The sequence below is a fragment of the Poecilia mexicana genome, unplaced genomic scaffold (assembly GCF_051168715.1).
Source record: "Poecilia mexicana isolate PSO_F unplaced genomic scaffold, ASM5116871v1 scaffold_22, whole genome shotgun sequence".
Lineage (NCBI taxonomy): Eukaryota > Metazoa > Chordata > Actinopteri > Cyprinodontiformes > Poeciliidae > Poecilia > Poecilia mexicana.
The window spans coordinates 21769063-21793017 of NW_028263391.1; the positions used below are offsets into that span (position 1 = coordinate 21769063).

Here is a 23955-nt window from a genome sequence, read left to right on the forward strand (position 1 = left end):
CCAAATAATTACATAAAACAGTTTTAAACACAATAGCCACTTAATATTTCTGGCATTTCAAGTAGCATTTTGCTTTTACCCTTAAAAATCCAAAATCAAAGGCATTTTAATGAAAAATATAATGTAGCAAAGCAATTATGTTGCAAATCATCTTTAAAGTTTTGTGGGTCATAACATTTTTTCATAAATTACAATAAAAAGAGAAATGTTTGATGGATTTGACCCAAGTCATGCAGTTTAAAACGGTTCTAAATGGTTCTGACCAAATTTATGCAAACCTTTGAATTTATGGAAAGTCACAAATAAAAATTCTCACTAAAAAATGAAAAATGTTCTCATTAATTTTATATAATTTTCTGACTGACCTCAAACAAGAAAAGTTTGGTTTAACTTCAGAGAGAGAAAAAAACAACTTTCATTGGTAGATTATTTCACTTATAAAACATTTTGTTAAAAGTGAAATAATCTGCCAATGGAAGTAATAATTTTTAATCAATATTGAGGAATTATCGACTTAAAACCGGCTCATTTTTCTTGCTGAAATGTTACTTTTAAGTTAGTTTTGTCTTATTTCAAACACTAAAAACTAAACAAAAACTACTTTTTTTTGTAAAATTGCTTATACAAAGAACGATTTAGATGAATCTAAAAATTAATCAGATATTTAGATAAAAACTTCTGACAAGACTCATTACTCCTCTGCAACCTTCCTCATCTGTTTTATCAAATTATGATAGAACATGATAATTTTATTGGTTTGAGTTTTCACTCTGACTGATCATGAGTCTGGACCTGTGGATGAACTGGTTCTCCTCCAGGTACCGACAGCCGCAGGCGATGTCTCTGGCCATCTGCAGCAGATCCCGCATGGTGAGAGAAAAGGTCTGGCCCTGGAAACGGCACAGCTCCGATCAGCAGGGGCCAAACGTAAAGATACAAACCATGCAGAGCTGCTGTACCACTCGCGGCCTGTTCTGCCTCAGGAAGCTTTTCATGTCTCCGCCGGTCATCAGCTCCAGCAGAATGAAGCGAGGCAGGATGTTTAGACTGACGCCGACGCAGCGCACGATGTTCAGGTGGCTGAACTTACTGAGAGGAGAAAAAAGGCGTTTGGTTGAGAAGAGGAAAGTGCGGGAAGAGGCTTTTTTAAGGATGATATAAATGATTTTGCTGTAAAATATACATTTCTGATGTTTAAAAAATGAGACTAAGATGAAAAATGTGTTTAACATGTAACCTTTACAACTTTTTAAAATCTGTAAAGGGGAAAATATAATATATGTGGATGAGCACACTGAGCTAACTTGTGGTGAGATCAGAATAAATCACCACATTCAAGCGGCTCCGGTCCGTTTCCCAGGAGTTTGGACCTGCGGACCAAAGGTGTTCAAAAGTACGGAAGAGCATTAGTGCCACTAAAATATAATAACAATAAAAAAAGAATTCTGATGTCTGATCTCAGGAGATTAAAGTCAAAATTCAAAAATTTAAATAAGAATTCTGAGAAAATTTTCCCAGAATTTTTTTCGGTCATAATGGTCACTTTTCATTTGAAAACTATGAGGGCCGTTTATGAGGGGTTTTTGCCAAAAAACTACCTAAATTTTGAGATTAATCTCAGAATTTTTCTAGAAATAACGTGGAAATGTGGAAAGGTTCAAAAATAAAAAAAATCTGAGTTTCTTTCTCATGAATGTTTGACTTTTGGAGCTCAGAAATTTCCACTTTTTTTCTTGAAAATTTCTGAGATTAAACTCAAATTTTCTAAGATTTTTTGGTGGATATCTCTTCCTGTTTTCAATCTACAATGGCCCTTACATGCTGTCACAGAAAACACTTCCTGTGCTTAGTCGAAGTCTATTAAAGTAATTAAAAGAAGACTTTTGTTAATTTGAGTAAAAGTCATTGGATAGATCTGGTTATACTTACTATGAAATAGTTTTTTTTCCCCAACATGTACAAAAATTACAGTATAACGTCAAACTTTTGTTTTACATATTCAAGAAAACGCAAAAACATTTTCACTGCAATAATATTTCAATTTGTAAGGTTTTGTCTTAATTAAAATAAAATCTGTAACTCTGGAAAAGTAAATAATGTCAACGAGTCGGAAAAGAACAGATTCCCTTAATAAAACAGAAAGATGCTTCCACATTATTTCATTTAGCTGAATTTAATAAAATGATGCTAGCTATTGGTCAGATTAAATCAGCGATCTATCATTGTCGTGATTATATTTTACAAGGCCGTCTACACTTTGTATTAGAATCATAGTTAGTTGATGATTTCTGGTCATAATATTAATAAGACAGAATCTGTGCACTGTAAAAAGGAGCATTAAGAGGCAGCGGCGCAGTGTGGGTACCGTTCTGCTGGGCTCACCTCATAATCAGAGCCTCCATCAGGAAGTCCATTTCGTCCTGCTCGGAGCAGATCTCTGGAAGCGTCTGCAGCCGACAGAATCAGAGCAGCATTATCGCTATTGTCAAAGGAGTCCGGAAAACAGAACCTAATCAGCAGAAAGGCTGGCAGAGACCAACCTCCCACTGCTGTGGACCTGAGTGGATATCTTGACAAATATTCACTCAGTTGGTGCACAACTGGGATTTTTTTTAACACAATTCTTCCTAAAACCTTGTTTTTTTTATGGAGCAGGTCCATGTGGTTTTATGAAAGGTTTATCCTTCGGTTTGAGCTGACCTTTATTGCCACCTGCATGGGGCTGCCATCGGCGCTCAATCCCAGAATTTGTCCCTCGTAGACTTCACCGAAGGCGCCGTGGCCGAGAGCCCTGAGAAAACAAGACAAAAACTTTTAGAAGAAACTGAAACTAAAAATAGACAGGTGGTACCAGAGTACCTGCCTTATTTCCTCTGGAGGAAAAAGAAAGGCCTATTTTGATTTTTTTTTACAATGTGTGTGTGCCCCACATTTTTGTAATTTTGCCAACAGTTTTACCTTCAATCTGTATTAATTTTAAATTTGGCTTTTTCCCCTTTGGTTCTCATGTCCCCGAAGCCCTTAGTATTTATTATGTGGTACATTTATATCTCTAGGTTTAAGTTAATTGTTCTCATCTGTTTTATTTGAAAAGTCTGTTTTTTTAAAGGTAACCTGACCAGATTATGACGGGTCTACAGTCTGTACAAGACCTGTTCAGTACAAGTTTTTGCACAAAATTATTCTTAGACAATGAGATTTTAATCTGCTCAATTCTGCCTATTTTATGCTGTTTTATGGTATCTTGTAACTTTAAATCCAAATAAGCTGCAGCTACGTTACTAACATTGTACAGTGAAGAAGGAAATTATCACAAATATGAGTTTTTCCTTCCTTTCTTCTGTGTTACTGTTACAATTATTCAGGGTTTCACCCAGAAAACTTGCTAAGCCCGGTGGTACCAAGGCGATCCATTAGTGATCCACCATGTTTTTATATTAAAAGATGTTATGTAAAAATATCACTGGGTAATTAGATGTTACGGTAAAATATCTCCTGTGAAACGCTATTTAATCCACTATAGAATCTTAAAAACAACAAATAAAAAAAAAAAAATACAGTTAAAATTAATGTCAGTTATGTGCACTTCTCTTTAATCCAGATTAAATCAGCAGCTCCACCAGGGCCTCAGGGCCCCATAAATAATATTTTAACACAAACCACAGATACATGAATGCAGCATTTGTTTGTTGAGATTATCAATGCTGCTAAATTTGATTTTACATGGTTTCAACAAAGAATTTAAATTGTTTAACATTTAAATTCAGAGGCTTCGGCTGTGATTGGTCCGCTCTGCCGGCTTTAAGTGCATAAAGTATAAAGTATCTGCTATAAACCTATAATTTAGGAATAAATATGCTCCGCCAGTGAAACGCTCAGAGCAACAGAGAAGTTTGCAGTCTGGCTTGATTAAGAAAAAAAAAATTAAGATTTTTTTTTTCATTATTATTTTCTTTAAAAAAAACAAACAAGCAACGCTCATCCTGGCGGGCCGCCAGGCTTATAATACACTCGTATTATAAACCCCGATAAAGGGTCTTAATCTGTACATCACTGCTTTCTAAGAGTATATATTATTATTACTAAGCAGCCAGTGAAGGAGAATATATATATATATATATATATATATATATATATATATATATATATATATATATATATATATATATATATATATATATATATATATATATATATATATATATATATATTTTGCAGTGACATTAAGTCAGTTGTCCAGAAGTAACAGTCAAATTTCCCACTTGAGCACCTGTCGCCTAAACGTCTGTGTGTGGATCAGAACCTGAGCAGGGTGATGTTCTTGCGTGGAACCTCCTTCAGGTCGCTGAGCGACGCGGCCTTGCCTGCAAAGCAGTAGTTGGGGTTGTAGTCGGTCATGATGGTGGAGGAGCGGATCTTGCTCAGCTTGTACTCTGGGCTCTGCAGACGCCGTCGTACTGCGTGCAGGTCGTTCTTCCTGCGGTACCACACTGCAGACAGAAGCAGAACCAGACGATAAACGGTGTTGCTTTTACTTCTGAGCTTTTAGAAAAGTCCAAACCTGGACTTTCTCAGGGAGCCCAGAGCTGCAGAGGCAGCCTCTGATCTGCCCGGGTAGGAGTGTTAACGCAAGGAGAGACCAAGCCACGTCGTAGAGTCACAGCAGGGCATCAAGCCAATTTAACATCAAGTACACTGCAAAAACACAAAATGCTGCCAGGCTTTGTTGTTCAGATTTTAGTGCAAATGTCTTATTTACACTTGAAATAAAAGCAAAACTAACTTACAAGTAACTTTTCAGCAAGACATAGGAGCTTTTTAAGTTAGATTAGTTCAGGAGTGTCAAAAAAAACTAATTTCCGTTTTGGGCCAAATCAAGATCATGAATGCTCTTAAAGGGCCGGTGGTGCCAGAATGTATTGATAAAACCTGTCCACAAACTGATAAAATATAAATGATTTCTGAAAATTAAATATTATTATTGAACATCTTTTCAGTCCCTCCAGGATTTCGTGATTGTTTTTGTGATTTTTTGTAATAAAAATCAAAGTGTTGTGGGACTAATTTGGAAATATTTGCAATATTTGCGCTTATTTATGATGGTAAATGTGACTTTTTATCATCTACTGTGTAGATCATGGACTATAATCTGAGTATGAGGCTGAGGCAGCTGTTTAGTACAAGTAATGTTTTTGACAATTTTTGAGAAAAATCTGCAATAAATTCCCAATGATGTATTAGCGCCAAAAAGTGCAGGGATTTGGTGATTTTGTGTGACTTTCTACGATAATTCACAAGAAACTGGAGGGACTGATTGATATAGCTTCACAGTAAACAGATAAAAACTAAAATTTAAGTACACTTTGTGTTTAGAGGGCCATATAAAGCAACGGCAGGCCAGATTTGGCCCACAGGCCTCGAGTTTGACACGTGGTTTAGATATTTCTGCTAGAATAAACCAAATATTTTGTTGATATTTTGTGTTTTTGCAGTGTAGGGAGCATTAGAGCTGCTGATGTGGGATGGTTTCTCCTCGGTTAGCGCTCCTAGTCGCCCTTGTCCCTGTGAGGTTGGACTCACCCGCCGTGGAGGGGCAGCCCACGTCCCCGATGCAGGTGGGTAGTCTGCCAGGGAGGGGGAGTGGCGTGCGGGGAAGGAGGAGCCGTCGAGCCATCGCCCGGTGCAGATGCTGGGGACTCGGGAGGAGGGTGGAGGTAAGGACGGGCAGGAGGTGAAATGAGGAGGAAAAGGCAGGACGGGAGGAAGAGGAGGAGGAGGAGGAGGAGGATGAGGAGGAGGAGGAGCACCCAGGGCACAGACTACCTCCCTGCATGGGGGAGAGCTCAGGTGGAGAGACACCATTAGGCTGAAGGGAACGTGAGGATTTCATGCTGCTTTTACAGCCACTGATTCACAAAACGGCTCAAAACTTTAAAGAAATATCTGTCATTTATTCTCTGCTTTATTTACTTACAGGCGCGCAGATTTACCCACAATGCAGCTGGTTAAAAACATCACTCAGACACTCAGTTTTCTCTCAAACACCTCTTTCTTCAACCCATTTTTTATTTTAATTTCCAATTGTTCCAGTTTTAACTGAGCAAAATGAAGGATGAGTTTCTTTTTATTCATAACATGATTTTTCTAAACTGATTGGACTAATTTTAAAAAAGACCTTGCTCTGGTAATTCTTAGTTTGCCGTGTTACAAACGCAAACTTCTGTGTATTTTACAGAAAATTTTGTTGTGCATTATGTTTTTTTCTTTTTTTTGCAAAATAAAAACAGAAAAATGTGATGTGCTTTGCCCCTCAAGCCAATTTTAATCCTTTAACATCTGCAAGTTGTTATGTTAAACTCCACTAAAAATATATATTATCTGGATTAAATCTCACTGTTTTGCTTTGCGACGTACATGCAGTATTTAATCTGTTGTCTTTATTTGATTTAAATGTAACTTATAAGATCTTATGTGAACACTGCAAAAATACAAAATCTTAAAATCTTGAAGTAGAGCTACTCTTACTTGAGTACAATGTTGGGCTACAAGCAACTTTAATAAGATGTAGGAACTTCTTTAAGGTAATAATTCCTATTAAAAATTACAGTTATATGCGAAAATAATCTGCTAGCAGAACAAGACATTTTAACTTATTATATGGGAAAAATATATAGTTTCATTGACAGATTATTTCACTTATAACAAGTACTTTTTAAATTAATTTTAAGGAATTGCTGACGTAAACTAAGCTTAAATATCTTGCTGAAAAGTTACTTGTAAGTTAGTTTTCCTTTATTTTAAGTGCACTGAAGTATTCTAGAAACTAGATCAGAAATACTTTGTGTTTTTACAGTGTAGGCTGTAAGTTTAAGTAAAACAGACAGAAAGACGTTTCCCCAGCAGAGCTGCTTAAAATTCACCCAGGTTGTTAGTAGAGAACCTGCTTTTCATGCAACCTGAAAATTACTCCTCTGAGAATCAGACGAGTCAAACTTCAGGCTCTGCCTTCCCAGTTTCATGTTGCAGCTGTCAGAAAGTTGGTCTTATTTTCCCAATAATCCTTCACTGTCCTATTTTACTGCACATGCAGTTCTGTGCACAGCTGAATCTGCACTTAATAAAGGTTTCTACTGTGTAGCGGCTTATGAAATCAGTTCAGAGTCTTCAGGTCCGTGTCATGATGAATATTCACAGTGATATGCAAATGTATTCAGGTCCTTTGAGCTTTGGCACATTTTGCTACAATCCAGCTGTAAAAATAATCATATTTTCAATGGATTTTGTGTGATAGATCCACACAAAGTAATGTATAATTATAAGGTGAAAGAAAAACAGTCTTTTATAAATAAAAACCTGGGAAGCATGTCATGCATTTCAATATTTAAGAACCACCTTTTGCTTCAGTTTTGACAGGTTTTGCTTTTTCATCCACATGATTTTCTCATTTTTCTTTGGAAAAGCTCAGATTGGATGGAGAATGTCTATAAACTTTTTATTTCTGGGGTTTGACTAGGACATATCCTGATGCATGTTTCGGGTTGTTGTCCTGTTAGAACAGGAGTGTTCAACTTCTACACTCTAAATAATCATTTTTACTTCCAGGTCGGCCAAATAAAACTCGTTTAGAGCCGCAAAGGTCAAAACTTAGGAAAAAAAAAAGACAACTCACAGCTCTTAAAATGTATCTACTATCCAAACTGTGTTATTTTTAAAGATATATCACCTTTTCAGATTTTTATGATTTAAAATAAAGAAAAACAGAAAATTTAGCTACAACAGGATAGATCTTATTTTACTGCAGGACAGAAAAGTACAAGAAGAACAGATGTAAAAGGAAATTCAATGTAACTTCTGAGTTAGTTTCGTCTTAGTGTGCTAAGCAGAATTATTTTGTAATATTTTGTGTTTTTGCAGTGCATGATGCTGGATATGGATGCATCTCATATTTTTTGGACTTCATGCACTTCCATTTGTTGGCTTAGTCACATAAAATCCCCCCCAAAATCAAATTTCTGGTTGTAATCTGAAAAAGTTCAAAATACAGGAAAATATTTGCAGATTTATGTTATGAAAAACACAATTTTATGCAATTTTTGAATACATTCTACTGCCTAACTGGACCGGATATAACCTCCAACATAAAAATATATATTTTAAATATTCTGGCACTCCCTCTTCTAAATCCTACATCACAATGTGCAATTAGTGCTGTTCTGTATGGCATTTGCAGGTTTCAGTTTCGTTCTCCTTGTCCCAAAACAAGTGAGAGGTCAGCCATGACTCTTTGGTTTTAATCTTTACGTTCTGATAATCATGATTATTTTCTCCACTGAATCGTGGGGGATGACATTTGCTGCTGTTTATTTTCAGGTTGTACGTAACCAGGAAGTGGTTTGCAGTTAAATGTCAAAGCTTTCTGCTCTAAAGACATTTATAGCATGTCATGCTTTCATCAGAACAATCGCTAAACTACAGGCACTAAATAAGACTTTGGTTTCTAATCACCACCCTTTAATCTGCCGTTTACTCCTCCGTTCTCTTTGGATTGTATTTACATTGAGTCGACATAAAAGAGAGCATCAGCAGACTGACATGCTGTAATAAAAAGGTTCAGACTGTTGGCAACCTTTAACTCAGAGCAAATGCTTTCCGCTCCTTTAATCTTCTGGCCGCTGAAAGGGTTATTTTCAAAGTTTCTCAGCCCTTCCAGTGGTTAGTAGAGTCTGAAAGCTCAGGCGCTCACAGCCGGTGGAAGGAGGAGGGAACCGACTGAACGCAGAGCTGCAGGAGTCTCTTACTGAGGATGACGCCGGCGCAGACCAAAGCGACGCCGCTGACGACGATGGAGGCGACGACGGCCAGGATCAGCGACATGGGCAGCTGGCCTGGAGGGACGGGGCTCGGCGGGGCTGGAGAAACTGAAATAGAAAGGCTTGGTTTGTCAGTTTGTAGGTTTATTTTGAGCCAAACTCAATAAAAAGTAACAGGTAAAATATATATGCACACAGTTAGTTGCTTAAAAGTTACTTGTCTGTTAGTTTTGTCTTATTTTAAGTGTACTAAGATGTTTGCAGTAGAAACCAGATAACTTTTTTAGTGTGTGCTTGCGGCGTAAAAACTCACCTGCCGCACCAACACACGTTACGTTGTCGCTGGCCAGGAATTCATCGTCGTCGCAGAGACAGATGACGAGGTGAGTGTCCTCTTCCCGTTTGCAGCTCTGCGTCCGACAATGGCTGCAGTTCAGCTCCACCTTGATCTCACACTCACCGTGACCCTCCATGGCTGTAAGGAGCAAAAACGGCACAGATCAAATACCTGAGCAAAAACGGTAAAATTAAACTCCCGAGCAAAAACGGCACAGATTAAACACCTGAACAAAAACAGCACAGATTAAACACCTGAGCAAAAACAGCACAGATTAAATACCTGAACAAAAACAGCACAGATTAAATACCTGAACAAAAACAGCACAGATTAAATACCTGAACAAAAACAGCACAGATTAAATACCTGAACAAAAACAGCACAGATTAAACACCTGCTCGTATTTGGAACGATGAATAAACAACCTGAAGCAGTCCGGACGACGGAGTATTAAGGTTGGGATAAGAAAAATAAAACGAAAATATGAGAATAAAGTTAGGATATTACCAGAATAAAGTTGTAACATTGTGAGAACGCTGGCATATCGTACAACTGTGGTAAAATGAGGAATGTTGAGCATCTTGTGAAGTTATACTTTGGTATCTGTTTTACAAATAAGTAAATACATAATCTGTAAACACAACAGATTAAGTATTTACTGATGTGTTTACTACAACTTTATTCTGGCAATATCACATCATTATTCTTAAAATATTATAACTTTATTCTCTTATTATTTTGACTTTATTCTCGTATTATTTCTACAACTTTATTCTGGTAATATTACAATTATTCTCAAAATATTATGACTTTATTCTTGAAATATTGACTTTGTTCTCATATTATTCCGACTTTATTTTCATAATTTTACAATATAATTTTATTTATTTTATCTATTTTCCTTAGCCTGGCCCTAACAGTCCGTCATAAAAACCAGACCTGAACCAAAACAAAAGCAGTTTGAAGAAACTTTGCTGCGTTTTGACAAACTGTGACGTTATTATGAGCTAAACTGGGTGCAAAGTGAGTGGAAACCAGGGATAAAGATGGATGTTAGTGTGTTTAATCTTAACTGCCTTGGACAGGAAAACTGCTGCTGAAGTCTGATTTAAAGGCGGACAGAGAGAAACCGTGTTCCTGTTTCTCCAGAATATGCTTGGTGGTTTCAGCTGCATGTTGTTTTCATTGTTTCTCTTCTGGTTTTCCATTTTTATCTCAGATGTTGCTCGTTTCTCCGATTGTTTCCTTAACATGATGACAGACGCTCTGAGGTCCAGTGGTTTGGAGTTCCTGCATGAGGTTTTTCCACTCCACAGTCGGCTCAAAAATGAAAACAGTCCAAAAAAACAAAAACAAGATAAATAAACGAGTGGTGAACATGGTTTGTGGGAGCTGCAGCAGCGATCAGGTTGCAGAACATCTGAAAACGCTTAAAAACCGCCATGACAGCCTGGTTCAAACAGGGAACAATAGTTATGTACAAGGATATCAAGCAGCTTAAATAACAATCTATTTAGTTTTCTTATCCATTAAAAAATTAACCATTTCAATATGTAAATTGTAGCATTCATAACTTTGCTGTTACCTTTGGATTGTTGTTTTTTTAATATTTTCTTAGCAAATATTTACAAAATTCTTGAGAAAATCATTTTTGACTCACTTTAAACATAATTATGTGCACATAAAATAAAGATTATACTTTAATCTGAAGAATATGTTGAAATCTTACTGCTTAATTTGGGATTAAATTTATTTAATTGGAAATGATTTGATATTTTATTTTACTGACTGGTTTAAATAGAATAATATAGTTGTGTTGTCATAAAAAACACTGATTATTATGTTTTATATACAAATGGTGACATATTAATGACTAATATTTTTTAGCTCTTTTATACATGAATTTATCAGTGAATTTATTTTTTGTAAGCTATACACTGTAAAAAAAAAAGTCTGTAATTTACTGTAAAAAATTGGCAAATACGGTAAAATCCGTATAAATAGGTAAAATTCTGGTGATCACAGATGCAGGTATTTTACCGTAGATTAGAGACTTTTTTTCTTTTTTTAAACAGTGTTCTCACTCATTTTAGCGTTTTTGGCGTTTTAGCATCTTGCGGTCTGCTTTTGGGGTAAATTTATCTTCAGGGTCTTGCAGGGGCATGTTTGTGATTTTAAAAAAATATTTTCTACTTCTAGACTATTTTCTGCACAGTTATAAGCTGCAGCAATCTCCTTTCTGAAGGCTTCAGTCAGCTCTTTTATTCTCCACATGGCGAACTCAACTGTAATTTTTTTACATTTCTAATGTGAATAAATGTGTTTGTCTTAAAATGTTAAAATTTACGACGCCCTTTGATTGCAACTGCAACTTTTTAAGTCTTATTTTGTACCTAATCTTATTATCTATTTTAATTTTATGTCTGTTTTTATGTTAAATTATGTAAGGTGACGTTGAATGTCGAGAAAGGCGCCTACAAGTAAAACATATTGTTTATTGTTATTATTTAAATGTTTTTATTCTCTTCTCTAATTTTACATACGTCTGTTTGTTAATAATGTTTTTTGTATGCACTAATTTTTAAATTAATAATAGTAATAATTTTAAAAATTTTAATCAAATATCCATGTGTCCATTTATTTGATAAAATAAACAAGATTTACAGAGTTTCTGAATATATTTCACCTCCTGCTGAACTTTATAACTAGTCATTTCTTTAAAAATCAATTTCCTCTGAAGGTTAAACTACTAATTGTTTGCGTTGCCTTTATTTGCCATTCAGCCCCAGTGACATGCATTCATAGCCATTTTAAATCTAAAATTACAACAAAACAGAGCTTTGTTGTTTCTCCACCAACAGAGGGGAATATCATCTTGTGTCTTGTGTCGTATAATAAACTTCACCCTAAATTACAGACAAGAGGACAACTGAAGCACATGACAGATAAACATATTGGCTTCCAAATTGAATTATCATGATAACGACCCGCTTTTTTTCATAGCAGGCGTTTTATGTTGCTGATCCAGTCGTTGTGTTTGGGAGCAGCGCTCAGCAGAACAATAACGTCTTTCAGGGGAGGAAGGACGTCCGTCTGTCTGCCGGCGCCGGGGGCAACCGGCTGCATAAGGCCGCGAATTAGCCGACTGTTTTCCTGTTCCTCAGCCGGACTTAATGAGAATCAGATGGCCGCCGATCTCAACATAAACAACGGAGAACGCCATACATCCAGGCTGCTGGGCGCTTCGGAGTTTACTGACCAAATGAGTTTAGTTTTACAGGAAAATCTTCTGGAAGGATAAACTTCATATACAAAGTTTATTTTCACATGTTGGGACATACAGTGTAAAACATTTGAGCTGCATTTAGTTGTGTCTGCCATCTTCTACTCTTTAAGTTAAATAAATTTACACAGAAGACACAGAAGAACAGGCACACAAACACTGCAAAAACACAAAATCTTACCAAGTACTTTTGGTTTAATTTGGTTCCAATGTTACAGAAGGGATCAAAGTTGGCTCAGATAATTAGATTTGTCTTTCTTTTTCTAGTCTTACCCCTTTTAAACAAACTTTAAGTGCAATAACTCCTTATTCTAGGTTCTAAAACGCCTTGGACTTCTTATTAACCAATAAACTGTTGATTAAAATTAAAGTTTATTCAGTTTACATGATAACTTTTTAATTTTATCCCTCAAATATCATGTTTAAGCTGCACACTGCAAAAACACAAAACCTTACCAAAACATCTGTCTACACTGTAAAACATTTGAGCCGCATTTAGTTGTGTCTACTATCTTCTACTCTTTAAGTCAAATATATTTAGCGAGTTTTAGATTTTTAACCAAAACGTGAAAGATAAACTTACAGCAGTAAATTGTTTTAACTTTTTATTAATTTTAGTCGAATAAACTAGAGATTTTAGGTTAGCACTTAAAAAACTGACAGAAGAAAAAGACAGGAGTTGGAACTATTTCCCAGGATGCTTAGCGGCATTGAATACTAAATAAAAATGTATTTTAACAAGACATTTTTCTTGTTTTAAGTGAAAAAATCTGCCAGTGGAGCTAGTTTTTTATTTCAAGAATTATTGACTGAAAACACGTTCTTATATCTCTCTGGACAGTCATGAACATTTTTTATTATCTCGCAGCATTTCTGACTGAGCTGCTCTGCAGCTCTGCACTTATCGGAGAACGTTGGCATAGTTACAGCTGTAATCACAGAAGCTACGGTCGCCCGCAGTGCCACACAATTTTTATTTAATTTACCCGCTGTGACATTCTTTAACCTGCTGCCTTTTATGCCAGCTTTGCCTCTGTTTCCACTTATTAATATTTGCAATCTAAGTGTTTCCAGGAAACTTCGGTGAATAAGTGCACTCAACGTCAACTTATCGCTGCAAGGTGTCGTTAATATTTAGATATGCATCGACTTTAGTGCTTTTTATGAGTCCGACTCTTCAGTTTTGCTTTAAGACAGACAAAAAGAACATAATAGAGAAATAAAACAGAAGGCACACTAATTATTGTAATTCTTAGACAGTTGCAGGATGTCAGTTTGAGTCTCACCTGCCAGAGGTTGTAAGAAAATCTCTCCCATCGGATGAATGAAGGAAACGCCGTTCTGGCCGTCGGCGTTGATGTCATCTGTCAGCGCAGCGTCGCCTCCTGTGAAGAAGAAAGTTCCGACAATGTGAGGCTGTTGGATTTAAAATGTCAGTCCAGAAGGTTCAAATCTCCTCACAAAGCTGTCATAATAATTAAACGTCCAACTTCCATTTCACAACCCGCTTTTGTTTTTTTAATTGTCCCTCTGAGTCTCATTTTCTTACAACCACAAACATTTTCACCTCTGACCTCTTGGCACATGAATCATTCAGAGTTTCAGTTTCTCTGCTTCCATCTGTTTTATTGCTTTGATGAATTTTTTTGCACTCCTTAAACTTTTCCACGTTTTATGACGATGCAGTCAGTAACTTTAATCTCTGATTGTGACATGGAAGGACAGTTTAAAGGTGATCTATTATGCTTCTATGGCCAATACAAAACATGTTCAATACATTTTTTGATCAAAATCCTTCTTAGATAACAAGATTTCTCTCTTCTCCGTTCCGCATTTTGAGCTGTTTTAGCGCATCTTGTTGCTTTAAATCCAATTAAGATGTAGCTGACCACACACATATACACTTCTATATGAAAATGGCTGCAAACAGATGCACTATTATACAACTGTACATCTTTGAAAAGCATTAGTAGAGCCTCCTGCACAACCAACGAAAACGCAGCAAGTGGTTTATGGATGGTAAGTCAATAACAAAACACTTCTCTTTTCCAGCAGCCATTGTACAGCGTATACAGAAACCAGCTGACTAAACAAGCTGGTGCTCAGGTTGGGTTGCTAGGTAGCAGGCGGAACTCTGATGAGGTTGCTAGGTAACAACAACAATTGGGAGGTTTTTTTGGAATGACTCAGACACCAAAAGCCATTCACTGCTTGCCAAAAAATGGCTGGGTGTTTTTTTTTTTTTCTTAGGTTTGTTTTTTAGGGATTTGGGATGTTTTTATTCATCCGGATGAAAAACGGACAAAAAAACAAAAACAAAAAAAAACAACTCAAATAGAGGTTCTGCTCACCTCTGTATCCGCCGCCGCCGCCTCCTGCTGTGCAGGCTCCTCCTCCTCCTCCAAACCCGCCATACGTTGACCAGCTGAGCTTTGACAGAGCCAGCGGACAGGAAGTCCCGCCCACTGCTCCTTCCACCAGTGATCTGCCGGCGCTCTGATGAAGACTGAGGGTGTCCTTCCAACCACCTCCTCCACCTTTCAGGAAACAAAAACCCCTCATGACTCAACGAGTATACCCAAAACACTTACTCAAGTAAGAGTAGCAGTACTTCAACATATTTTTACTCAAGTAAAAAGTAAAAAGTAGCCAAGGGTAAAATAGAAATTCAGGTACCAAATAACTAAACAAAACATGTCAATTAATGTTTAAAGATTACATCAAACAAAGCAAAATGTGTGAAAATGTTTGTATTTTAGAGAAAATAATTTATATAAATAACAGCTATGAAATAAATTTTCAAAATCAGTTTCTTTCAATACAAAACTTATGAAACTTTAACAGAAACTGCAGGTGTGTCTGGTGAATTTTTGTTTAAAATATCATATTTATTAATTCAGTGAAGTTCCTCACAGTAACTGAACTCAAGTAAGTGAAGCGATAAATCATGGTAAAATTACTCAACAATAAAAAAGTAGCAAATACATTTTTTACATTTTTATACTTTATCAAACAACAAAAATCTAATATTCAAAAGTTAGATTTTTAAATATCTATTTTAAAAAATCTACAAAATAAACAACAATAAATAAAAAACAAGTAAAAAATATTGTTGTTCATTTAGTGAAGTTACTGACAGTGATGTAGAAATTTTACTCAAGCAAAAGTAAAATGTACAGCGAAATAAAAACAAAGCAAAATGATAGTTTTTACAAAAAAGTGGAAGTAACTGAGTAGTTCCAGCTCTGAAGGTTTTTTTCATATTCGCCTCTTTGTCACTTTCCTCTCCCACGGTCAGTGAATGTTTACCGAATCAGAGTGAAAGCTTCGTCTCACTGAGGAATCTGCTTCTTTGTGCTTTAAACGGTTGAATGAACATGTCATAAGAGGAAATTATATTTTGATATAAAAGAAGCAATCATCTTTTCTGAATATATTTCAGCAAAATGTGACCATAAGTTACGGAGTCAGAGCTTTAAAGTTTTTCTCTTTTTGTTTGTTTATGTGTGACGACAAAAAAGCATCCCTCACTATTTTCTAACTAGAAACCAAAAACTTTATTTTGTCGATGCATTAAAGAAAAAGTATTTAGCTGTAGCCTTTTTAATAAAGTGTAAAAACTTACTAGAGTGCAGTAATATTAAGAAATATCCACTAGATTAGGCACAAAAAAAATGTTTCTCCTTTTTGTTTTCTGCTAACTACCAGTTTACATCAAGCAAACACGTTATTTAAATTACTGAAGTGGATTAAAACTGTTTTGTTTGATAAAACTCTGGAAAGGAAGATTGGAATCAAAAGAAAAAAACAGCAGGAAAATAATTTATGGGGTCATAAACTTCAGAACATGTCAAAAAACAGCAGAGCCTGTAGCAATATTTAATAATTTAGGCTGTAGCATTCAGTCATGCATGATGCAATGACAGCCCAGGATAATGAGACCAAACAGCTGCACAGCCTTGAGAAAAGCACACAACATCAAAACAAACTGATAAAGTTCAGAGATTGAAATAGAAATTTTTGATGTTGTGCTGAAACGAAATGTAGGAAGGAAGTGGTTGGTCTCTTCTTTGTTCAATATTAGATCCTGGTTGTTTACATTTCAGGTGATCAGAAACACTCAGGACAAACGCAGTAAATGGTTGGTTTTGACCCAATGCAGGTTTGTTATCACTGCGGTTTTTCCCTTTTTTTTTTTGTTTTTCATAACATTAAATGCTATTAAAGGTATAAAACTCAGATTAATTGGCGGCCTACCTGCGGCTCCACTCTGACCGTTGGTGCCGCGGGCCGCGGTGCTGTTCTCAAACTGCTCCGGAGGCATCTGGTCCAGACTGGACTCCGGGTCCTCCAGGTAGGCGTTTCCTCCCCCACCAGCTGCAATCAGCAAAGGAACCAGCTCACCACCCTCCATCTGGAACAACAAACCGGTAAGTCTACACCTATTCTGCACTGAAAAACATTTCAAGGTGGTTTAACTTGAAAATGAAAGTCCACCTGCTGCCTGGAAAATAACGTTTAAGTCAACAAGAAAATTGTTTTGGTTTTAACTCAGAAATTAAAGTTCATGAAGTTGATTTAACAACAAGAAACAAGTTGTCTAAACATTGATTTTTAAGTTCATTAATCTTGATTTGTGAGTTTTAACTTAAAACTAATAATTATTTCACAATATGCAAGAAAAAACTGCCAGTTAAAGAGCTACATTTCTCCATTGTTTTCAATCACAATATCAAGTTAAAATATCTACTTATTTTACTTTAGAATAATTTAAATTCTTGTTTCAAATTGCAGTAACAAAATTTCTGATCTGACAATGAATTTTATTAAACATCACAATGAATTCAGCTCAAAAACATTTAGTGTGAACAGGACTTAAATATAAACATTTATCTTAATAAAACACAAGAGTCAGATTAATGTTACGCACTTCCATCTCAGAACACAAAAACACGCCGCTAAGCATTCTGGGAAATAGTTCCCACTCATGTCTTTTTTTCTTTCAGTTTTTTTAAAGTGCTGACATAAAAACTCTAGTTTATTCAACTAAAATTAATAAAAAGTTAACACAACTTACAGCTGTAAGTTTATCTTTCACAAACTCACATTTAGGTTCAAAATCTAAAGCTCGTTAAATTTATTTGGCTTAAAGAGCAGAAGACAGCAGACACAACTAGATGCAGCTCAGATGTTTTACAGTGTAACTGCAGGACAAACCAATTTATAATAAAGAAGAAAAGTTGATTTGCCTGCATGATCAACAAAATGTGTGAGAGTCTTTTATTATTACAAACAATCACAACCAGAGAGAGCAAAGTGATTTGTGCCACCTTGAAGATGTAGGTGGCTCCTCCGCCGCCGCCGCCTCCACCTGCACGCTCCATGCCCGTCTCAGATCTGCGGTTGTCTTCGATCACAGACGACTCTCCCAGACATATTTTTTGTGTAAGTGGATTTCTCTGGCGTAGGAAGATGAGAATCAGACTTAAGGAGAAGGCGTTGTATCTGGGTCAGCCTCTGAACGGACGCATGTCAGCTTTTCCACTCACCCCGGGGCAGGCGTCCTCTCCCTGGTGTCCCACCAAAATGTGAAGTATTTCTCCTTTTTCCAGGGGAAATATGGCGGAGATAAACACCCCGTGGTTTCGTTTGTTGTGGTTTTTGGCTCCTTTTCCGCCTGCAGCACCGTACGCTGAGATACTGAGGGAGATCGCAGCAACACAACGGGATTAAACTCAGAAAGAAATTACACTTTGGCTCAAACCTCAGCGAACAGCTGTGCAGTCGATTTCTTTCACAGATACAAAATAAAGAATATTTTACCCTGAGGATCTTCCTAACCTTTTTACCTACAAATACAGAGCATGGGGATTGTGTAATGTAACCTACAAACCTTTTCTGTTCCCTTACCTCATGCTTCCTCTGATGAAGATAAGTCTTGACTGACAAATTAGATTTAATAGAAAAACAGTTAATTATACTGAGTATGAGCAATAGGATCACAGTCTTTGACCTTTAGGTCATTAATAACAAATATAAATGGTAAAGACAGAGTAGAAATCTAACTTTTACTAATATCAGTCTTCCATATTAATGAAGAAAAGAAGTTTGTGAACTTTTCGGTGACTAACAGCAGTAAATCTGGGGGTAAAATGTGCAGTACTGTTAGGCCACTTTTTAGTACTACAATTATTTTGTTTAAAAATCTCATGAAAAAATGAAAAGATCACGGGTAAAATGGGTTATAAAATGTAAACGTATTTAATAGGAATTGAGGTGCAGCACTGATTCTTATTAAAGTATTTTTTTCTATTTTTTTAGACTGGTTAGACCAAAAAAAGTGTATCCATATTCTCTTGAATTTATATTTTAGAGATTGAATTTCAGGATTTCAGAGCATCCACTTGGAGAAAAGTGGAAAATTCTTCACACACTCATGTATCTACACAGCAGGAAACCAGTGATATTTTTTCTTTGTTTTATCTCTCTAAAAGCACAAAAACATGTTAAAAAATGTTTATTATGTCACGTCTTTCTTTACTGGATCATCTGAAATAAACCCAGAATAACTCAATCTTTGCCACAAATGAACTCTTAGCCTTAATTTAGGCTAATTTTGTTATGCACATTATTCTACAAAGGTAAATTCTGTTGGACTTCAGATTTAAATAAAGTATGTGACGTGTTTCCAATACTAGGAACCAAGTGTTTTTGTGTCTAATAAAAAGGTAAATGTTTGTGTTTCATTTTCACTCACTGGTATCGATTGGTAGCAGGAACCTTCCACATCTGGACTCCTTTCAGGGGGCCCTCCTTCCCCACAGTGACACTGACGTTTTTGTTCCTGTAGGTGCTGTCGCACTGGGCTTGGGTCGGGCCGTGGGGGCCGCTGGCACCGCACGAGTTAAACCACCACGTCATCAGAGAGACTTCTGTCCATATGGAGAAGATAAACAGTTGGAATCAACTGGAATATTAAGGACATGATGTGAAAAAGACAGCGGGAGACTTTGGTAAGGTTTTCAGAGAGAATGCAGTGGCGCCCATAAAGGGGGAGCAGAGGGGGGCATGGCCACCACTGGAAAATAAAAATAATAAATATTTATTCTAAACCACCCTGAGTCTAGTCTGGCCAACCCTAAGAAGATTAAATGTTGACCAAATATCTTAAAAAATTAAAAAATTTAAAGTTGTAAAGTTGTAAAGATGTAACTTATAAAAAATATAGATTTTTTTACTAATTTGTCCAAAATGTCATGACAGTATGGCTTGAGGCAGATAATCTATGAAAATAATTCAGCTCCTTGCCTTCGCTCAGTTATATCTAGAAACAACCAATTTGAGCCAGGGGGCGGGTCTTAGCGTTGTCAATCAGGAGGGAAAGCGGCGGTGCTCATTCCCTCCTTTTCTCTCTGCTACGCTGCAGCTTCTTCCAGACAGCAGAGCCTGACATGAATGCTCAGGCTATTTAGCTTGGCCAACAATAACAGCGGATAAATAGTTTTCTTGTAACGATAAGTTGTTTCTCCACCACAGCACATTTAGCAACACATTTATGAGGTTGATTGACAGCGCTAAGACCCTCCTCCTGGATCTGATTGGTTGTTTTTGTTTGGGTGCTTTTAACAGAGGAGGAAGAGATCGACCTGTTCATTTGTCTTGTACTGTTTTAACAAACATGTAGAAAACATATCTTTAATAAAAGCTACATAATGCAGCTTTAAGTAGAATTATCTGAAATGTGAGTTCTGTATGCATTATTCAATATTTAAGCTAAAATATTAGACTTTGTGAATTCTCCAGGTGTTTCCTGTACATACCTGTGACTGACGGCTCAGGAAGCGGACTCAGGAAATCAAAGTCAATTTGCTGCAGCGAGTTGAGATCTGAGGACACACAGAAACATTCAATTCTGACTGGACAATCGTCCAAAAGAATACGACCTTATTAAAACAAGTGTAGAATAATAAGAAAAGATGAAAAAGAGAGATTTTCTTAGCAGGAAAACAACGTGGATGGCTGTTTGATTGTCCTCCGGTCTGCTTTGCATGCTGGCTTAGAAATCTGCCCACTTAGTAGCGGGAATGTTTGTGATGGGCTCAGCCAAGCTTTTCCCTCAAACCAATTTTGTGTTTTTAAATTCGATTAGGAAAACGAGGGCTTCAGATACAAAAGCACGGTGTTGTCGAGCACAGAGCAGCACAAATGTTCAGTTTAGCATTATTCAGATTTACTCAGAGGTGGTAGAGTTCCTAAAAGTAGCACTGCTTCAACATATTTTTACCCAAGTAAAAAGTAAAAAGTCAGTTCAAGTACTGAATAAATGATCAAAACAATCATTTAATATTTAAAAATTACATCAGAAAGACCAAAATATAAAGTTAAGGGGATGTGAAACTTATGAAACCTTAACAGAAACTGCAGAAACTTTACTCAGGTGAGAGTAACGAAACTTCAAAATAAAATTACTCAAGTAAAAATAAAAAGTACAGTGTAGTAAAAATAGTAATTTTTCCCCTAAAAAGTTACTCAAGTAAATGTAACTGAGTTAATGTTACTACCAAACTCTGCATATCCTTACTGAGGAAAATAAAGACTCTTATTTTCCGCTGTCGTATAATCAGTTGTCTCTTTTAAGGTTTTATCTGCATTTCTCTTAAATTATGCCTAAGCAACACCAGCTCCTTCACAGCTGAGCATAAAAAGGTTTTGTAAGTGTGGGAATTTAAACCCGGAGTGCGAAAACTCTCAGAGAGAAGAATGCTGGCACTGACTGCTGCCATACTGCGGTGAACGATTCATAGCAAATCATTTGAGCGCTGGTGTCACAGCCAATCATGAAAACAAGGCGTCATACAGGAGACCAAACACATCACACTGTCTTTATGAAGCACATTTATCATTTCTGAAAGTTTATGCTTTGACAACGGCGGCGTGTTTACGCCTACCTGTTTTGAAGCAGGCCGCGCCGATGGCGATGTTATCAAACGCGAGGTCAGCGTTGGAGTTTCGTCCCCACGCGGCTTTGACGTGGACGTGGAACCTGAAGGGAAGCAGAAATCAGAAAGCAATAGAAGCTCTTACAAAGGAATAACTGTAACATGAGCAATGATAGACCAGAAAACAGAAACAGATGACATTTTGTCAGATCCCTAGTACTTTGTTGTGTTTTATTATGATTGTGTGTGACAGTTCAGAACAGAGAACTGCGGCTGACAACTGGTGGGAAAATGAGATGTTGTCTCTACAAGCTTTGAGGATCTAAAGATTCAAGTTTTTCTCTGTTTTTCTTTGCAAAAAAGCTTAAAGGTGACCTTTAATGCTTCCTTGAACAGGTTAGGAGAAGTCTCTGGGCGATACAAAACATTTTCTTTACATTTTTTACAAAACTATTCTTAGATAATGAGATTTTAGTACTTCAGAGCTGCTTTAGGGCCTCTTGTCACTTTAAATCCAAATAAGCTGCTGCTGGGCACAAGAAAATAGCTGCAAACAGATGCACAATCATACAACCACACATCTTTGAATAGCACAAGTGGAGCCTCCTGCACAACAAACAAGAATGAAGAAAGTGATTTCTCAATGGTAAGTCAACAACAAAACACTTTTTTTCCAGCAGCCGTTGTACAGTGCATACAGCTGTAAACAAGCTGACCAAACATGTTGGAGCTCTGCTTGGGTTGCTAGGTAACGGTTCTGGGCTCAGCTAAAGTTGCTAGGTAGCTATTGAATGTGACTTAATAATTGGGAGGTTCATGAAACGCCTCACCAAAAAGTAAAAGAAAAAAAAAATTAAAAACATCTGGTTGGGTGCTTTTAAGCACTTGAACTGTTTTTAGATGCAGTTGAGACCCAAATGAAAGTATAAAAATGTACAAAATGTGAATTTGAAAACAGAACAAAACAAAACTCCAGACAGAATTTCAGTCAATAATCCATCAAAAAAATCAAACATGTCTATTAGATGTGATTTCTTTCTATTAGCTTCCTTCTTGTTGTTATGATCTTTTGGCGATACAATCAGCTCTCAATGCTGAATAAACATTCATTATTAATACCAGGGTTTCCCTCCGTGTATTATAAGCCTGGCGGGCCACCAGGCTTAGCATTGTTAATTTATCTTAGGTTTTATTTATCTTAGGTTTTTGCCTCTTTTTAAGTCTTTATAGTTGGTGTTTAGGTATTAATCTTTCAAATATGCATAATTATTAAGAAATATTTATACATGAACATCTCCATCCATTATTACTTCCATAAACAGTGCGCTGTTAACCTGCTGAAAATGTGGGTCGTTTCAGACACAAAACACTAAAAAATCATAATTAGATTTTAAATTGAGCATCAAGACCGACGACTTGAACACCTGAATTTAATGATTTGGTGAGTCACCAAATACTTTTTCTACATACCCATGACTGAGGTCAGTCACTTCCAGTGCAACTGCTTTCCAGTCGTCCGTCGACTGGCCTTGTGTCTCCCAGATGAGAGGCGTATAGCCGGTCCCCTTTTCCTCAATGGCAACTTGCAACGAGCCGTTAAACAACCCGTACAAGTAGAGAGAGAAACGCATCTGCACAACCACAACCAGAAGGTGTTTCAGAAATTAGTTACAATAACAAAAGAAACAGAAAATAAATGCATGTGACTGGATGACTTTATGGATGTACTGACCTGGCATGCAGAAGTAGAGATCGGCGGAGGGAAGAAGGAGCTGTGAAACGACGCTTCTTTAAGGGAGCTGCTCCCTCTAACCTGCAGGTACAAGAAGTGTCCTGCAGACGTACAACAAAACGTCACAATGTGGAATCTTTACCATTTATTCATTTATTTATTTACAAACTGCACAGTTCAAGCAGAAAATATAAACACTGCAAAAACACAAAATCCTACCAGGTACTTTTTGGTCTAATTTCTAGTGTAAATATCTTAAAACACTTGAAATAAGACAAACTAACTCAAAAGTAGTTTTAAGCAAGATATAAAGGCTTGTTTTAAGGAAATAATTCCTAATTTTTGATGAAAATGTACTTTAGTTCTATTGGCAGATTATTTCACTTACAACTTCCCATGTTATAAATTAATTTATCAGCCAGTGGAACTAGAACTTTTTCATCAATAATAAGGAATTATTTACTTAAAAAAATAATCTACATCTTATTGAAAAGTTACTTTTAAGTTAGTTTGTCTTATTTCAGGTACATTAAGATATTTGCATTAGAAATTAGACCAAAATTACTTGGTATGATTTTGTGTTTTTACAGTGTTGACAATAAACAATCACCAAAAAAAGTAAGAGTCTAGGGCTACCCAGAATGAATTACTTATTTAATTATCACTGTTGTATTAATGTTTCTAAATAGACATGAATCAAATATGAAATTTACAAAAAATAGTTTGACCTCTTTTAATAAACCTGTACCTTCCAGCTTGAGTTAAGCGTTAGATAAATCCTTAAAAATAGTTAAAACTTGTCAAAGAAATGTTTTGTATTCTGACAAAAAGAGGAGTGAACGGTGGAGAGGAAA

General features: G+C 36.4%; 1 protein-coding gene across 1 annotated transcript in view; it reads right to left on the minus strand.

The window, feature by feature from the left end:
• ltk (leukocyte receptor tyrosine kinase) overlaps window positions 1-23955 on the minus strand; it is a 71314-nt gene that overhangs the window by 3883 nt on the left and 43476 nt on the right. The window contains exons 9-25 of the mRNA XM_088002853.1: window positions 23102-23202; window positions 22840-23000; window positions 21379-21473; window positions 20251-20316; window positions 19188-19362; window positions 17980-18130; window positions 17761-17889; window positions 16688-16844; window positions 14782-14967; window positions 13717-13815; window positions 9124-9285; window positions 8799-8918; window positions 4304-4490; window positions 2701-2791; window positions 2383-2447; window positions 960-1089; window positions 793-890 (exon numbers count right to left, since the gene is read on the minus strand). Of these exons, the coding sequence (XP_087858979.1) occupies window positions 793-890; window positions 960-1089; window positions 2383-2447; window positions 2701-2791; window positions 4304-4490; window positions 8799-8918; window positions 9124-9285; window positions 13717-13815; window positions 14782-14967; window positions 16688-16844; window positions 17761-17889; window positions 17980-18130; window positions 19188-19362; window positions 20251-20316; window positions 21379-21473; window positions 22840-23000; window positions 23102-23202 (2173 nt within the window). The remainder of the gene's footprint in view (window positions 1-792; window positions 891-959; window positions 1090-2382; window positions 2448-2700; window positions 2792-4303; window positions 4491-8798; window positions 8919-9123; window positions 9286-13716; window positions 13816-14781; window positions 14968-16687; window positions 16845-17760; window positions 17890-17979; window positions 18131-19187; window positions 19363-20250; window positions 20317-21378; window positions 21474-22839; window positions 23001-23101; window positions 23203-23955) is intronic.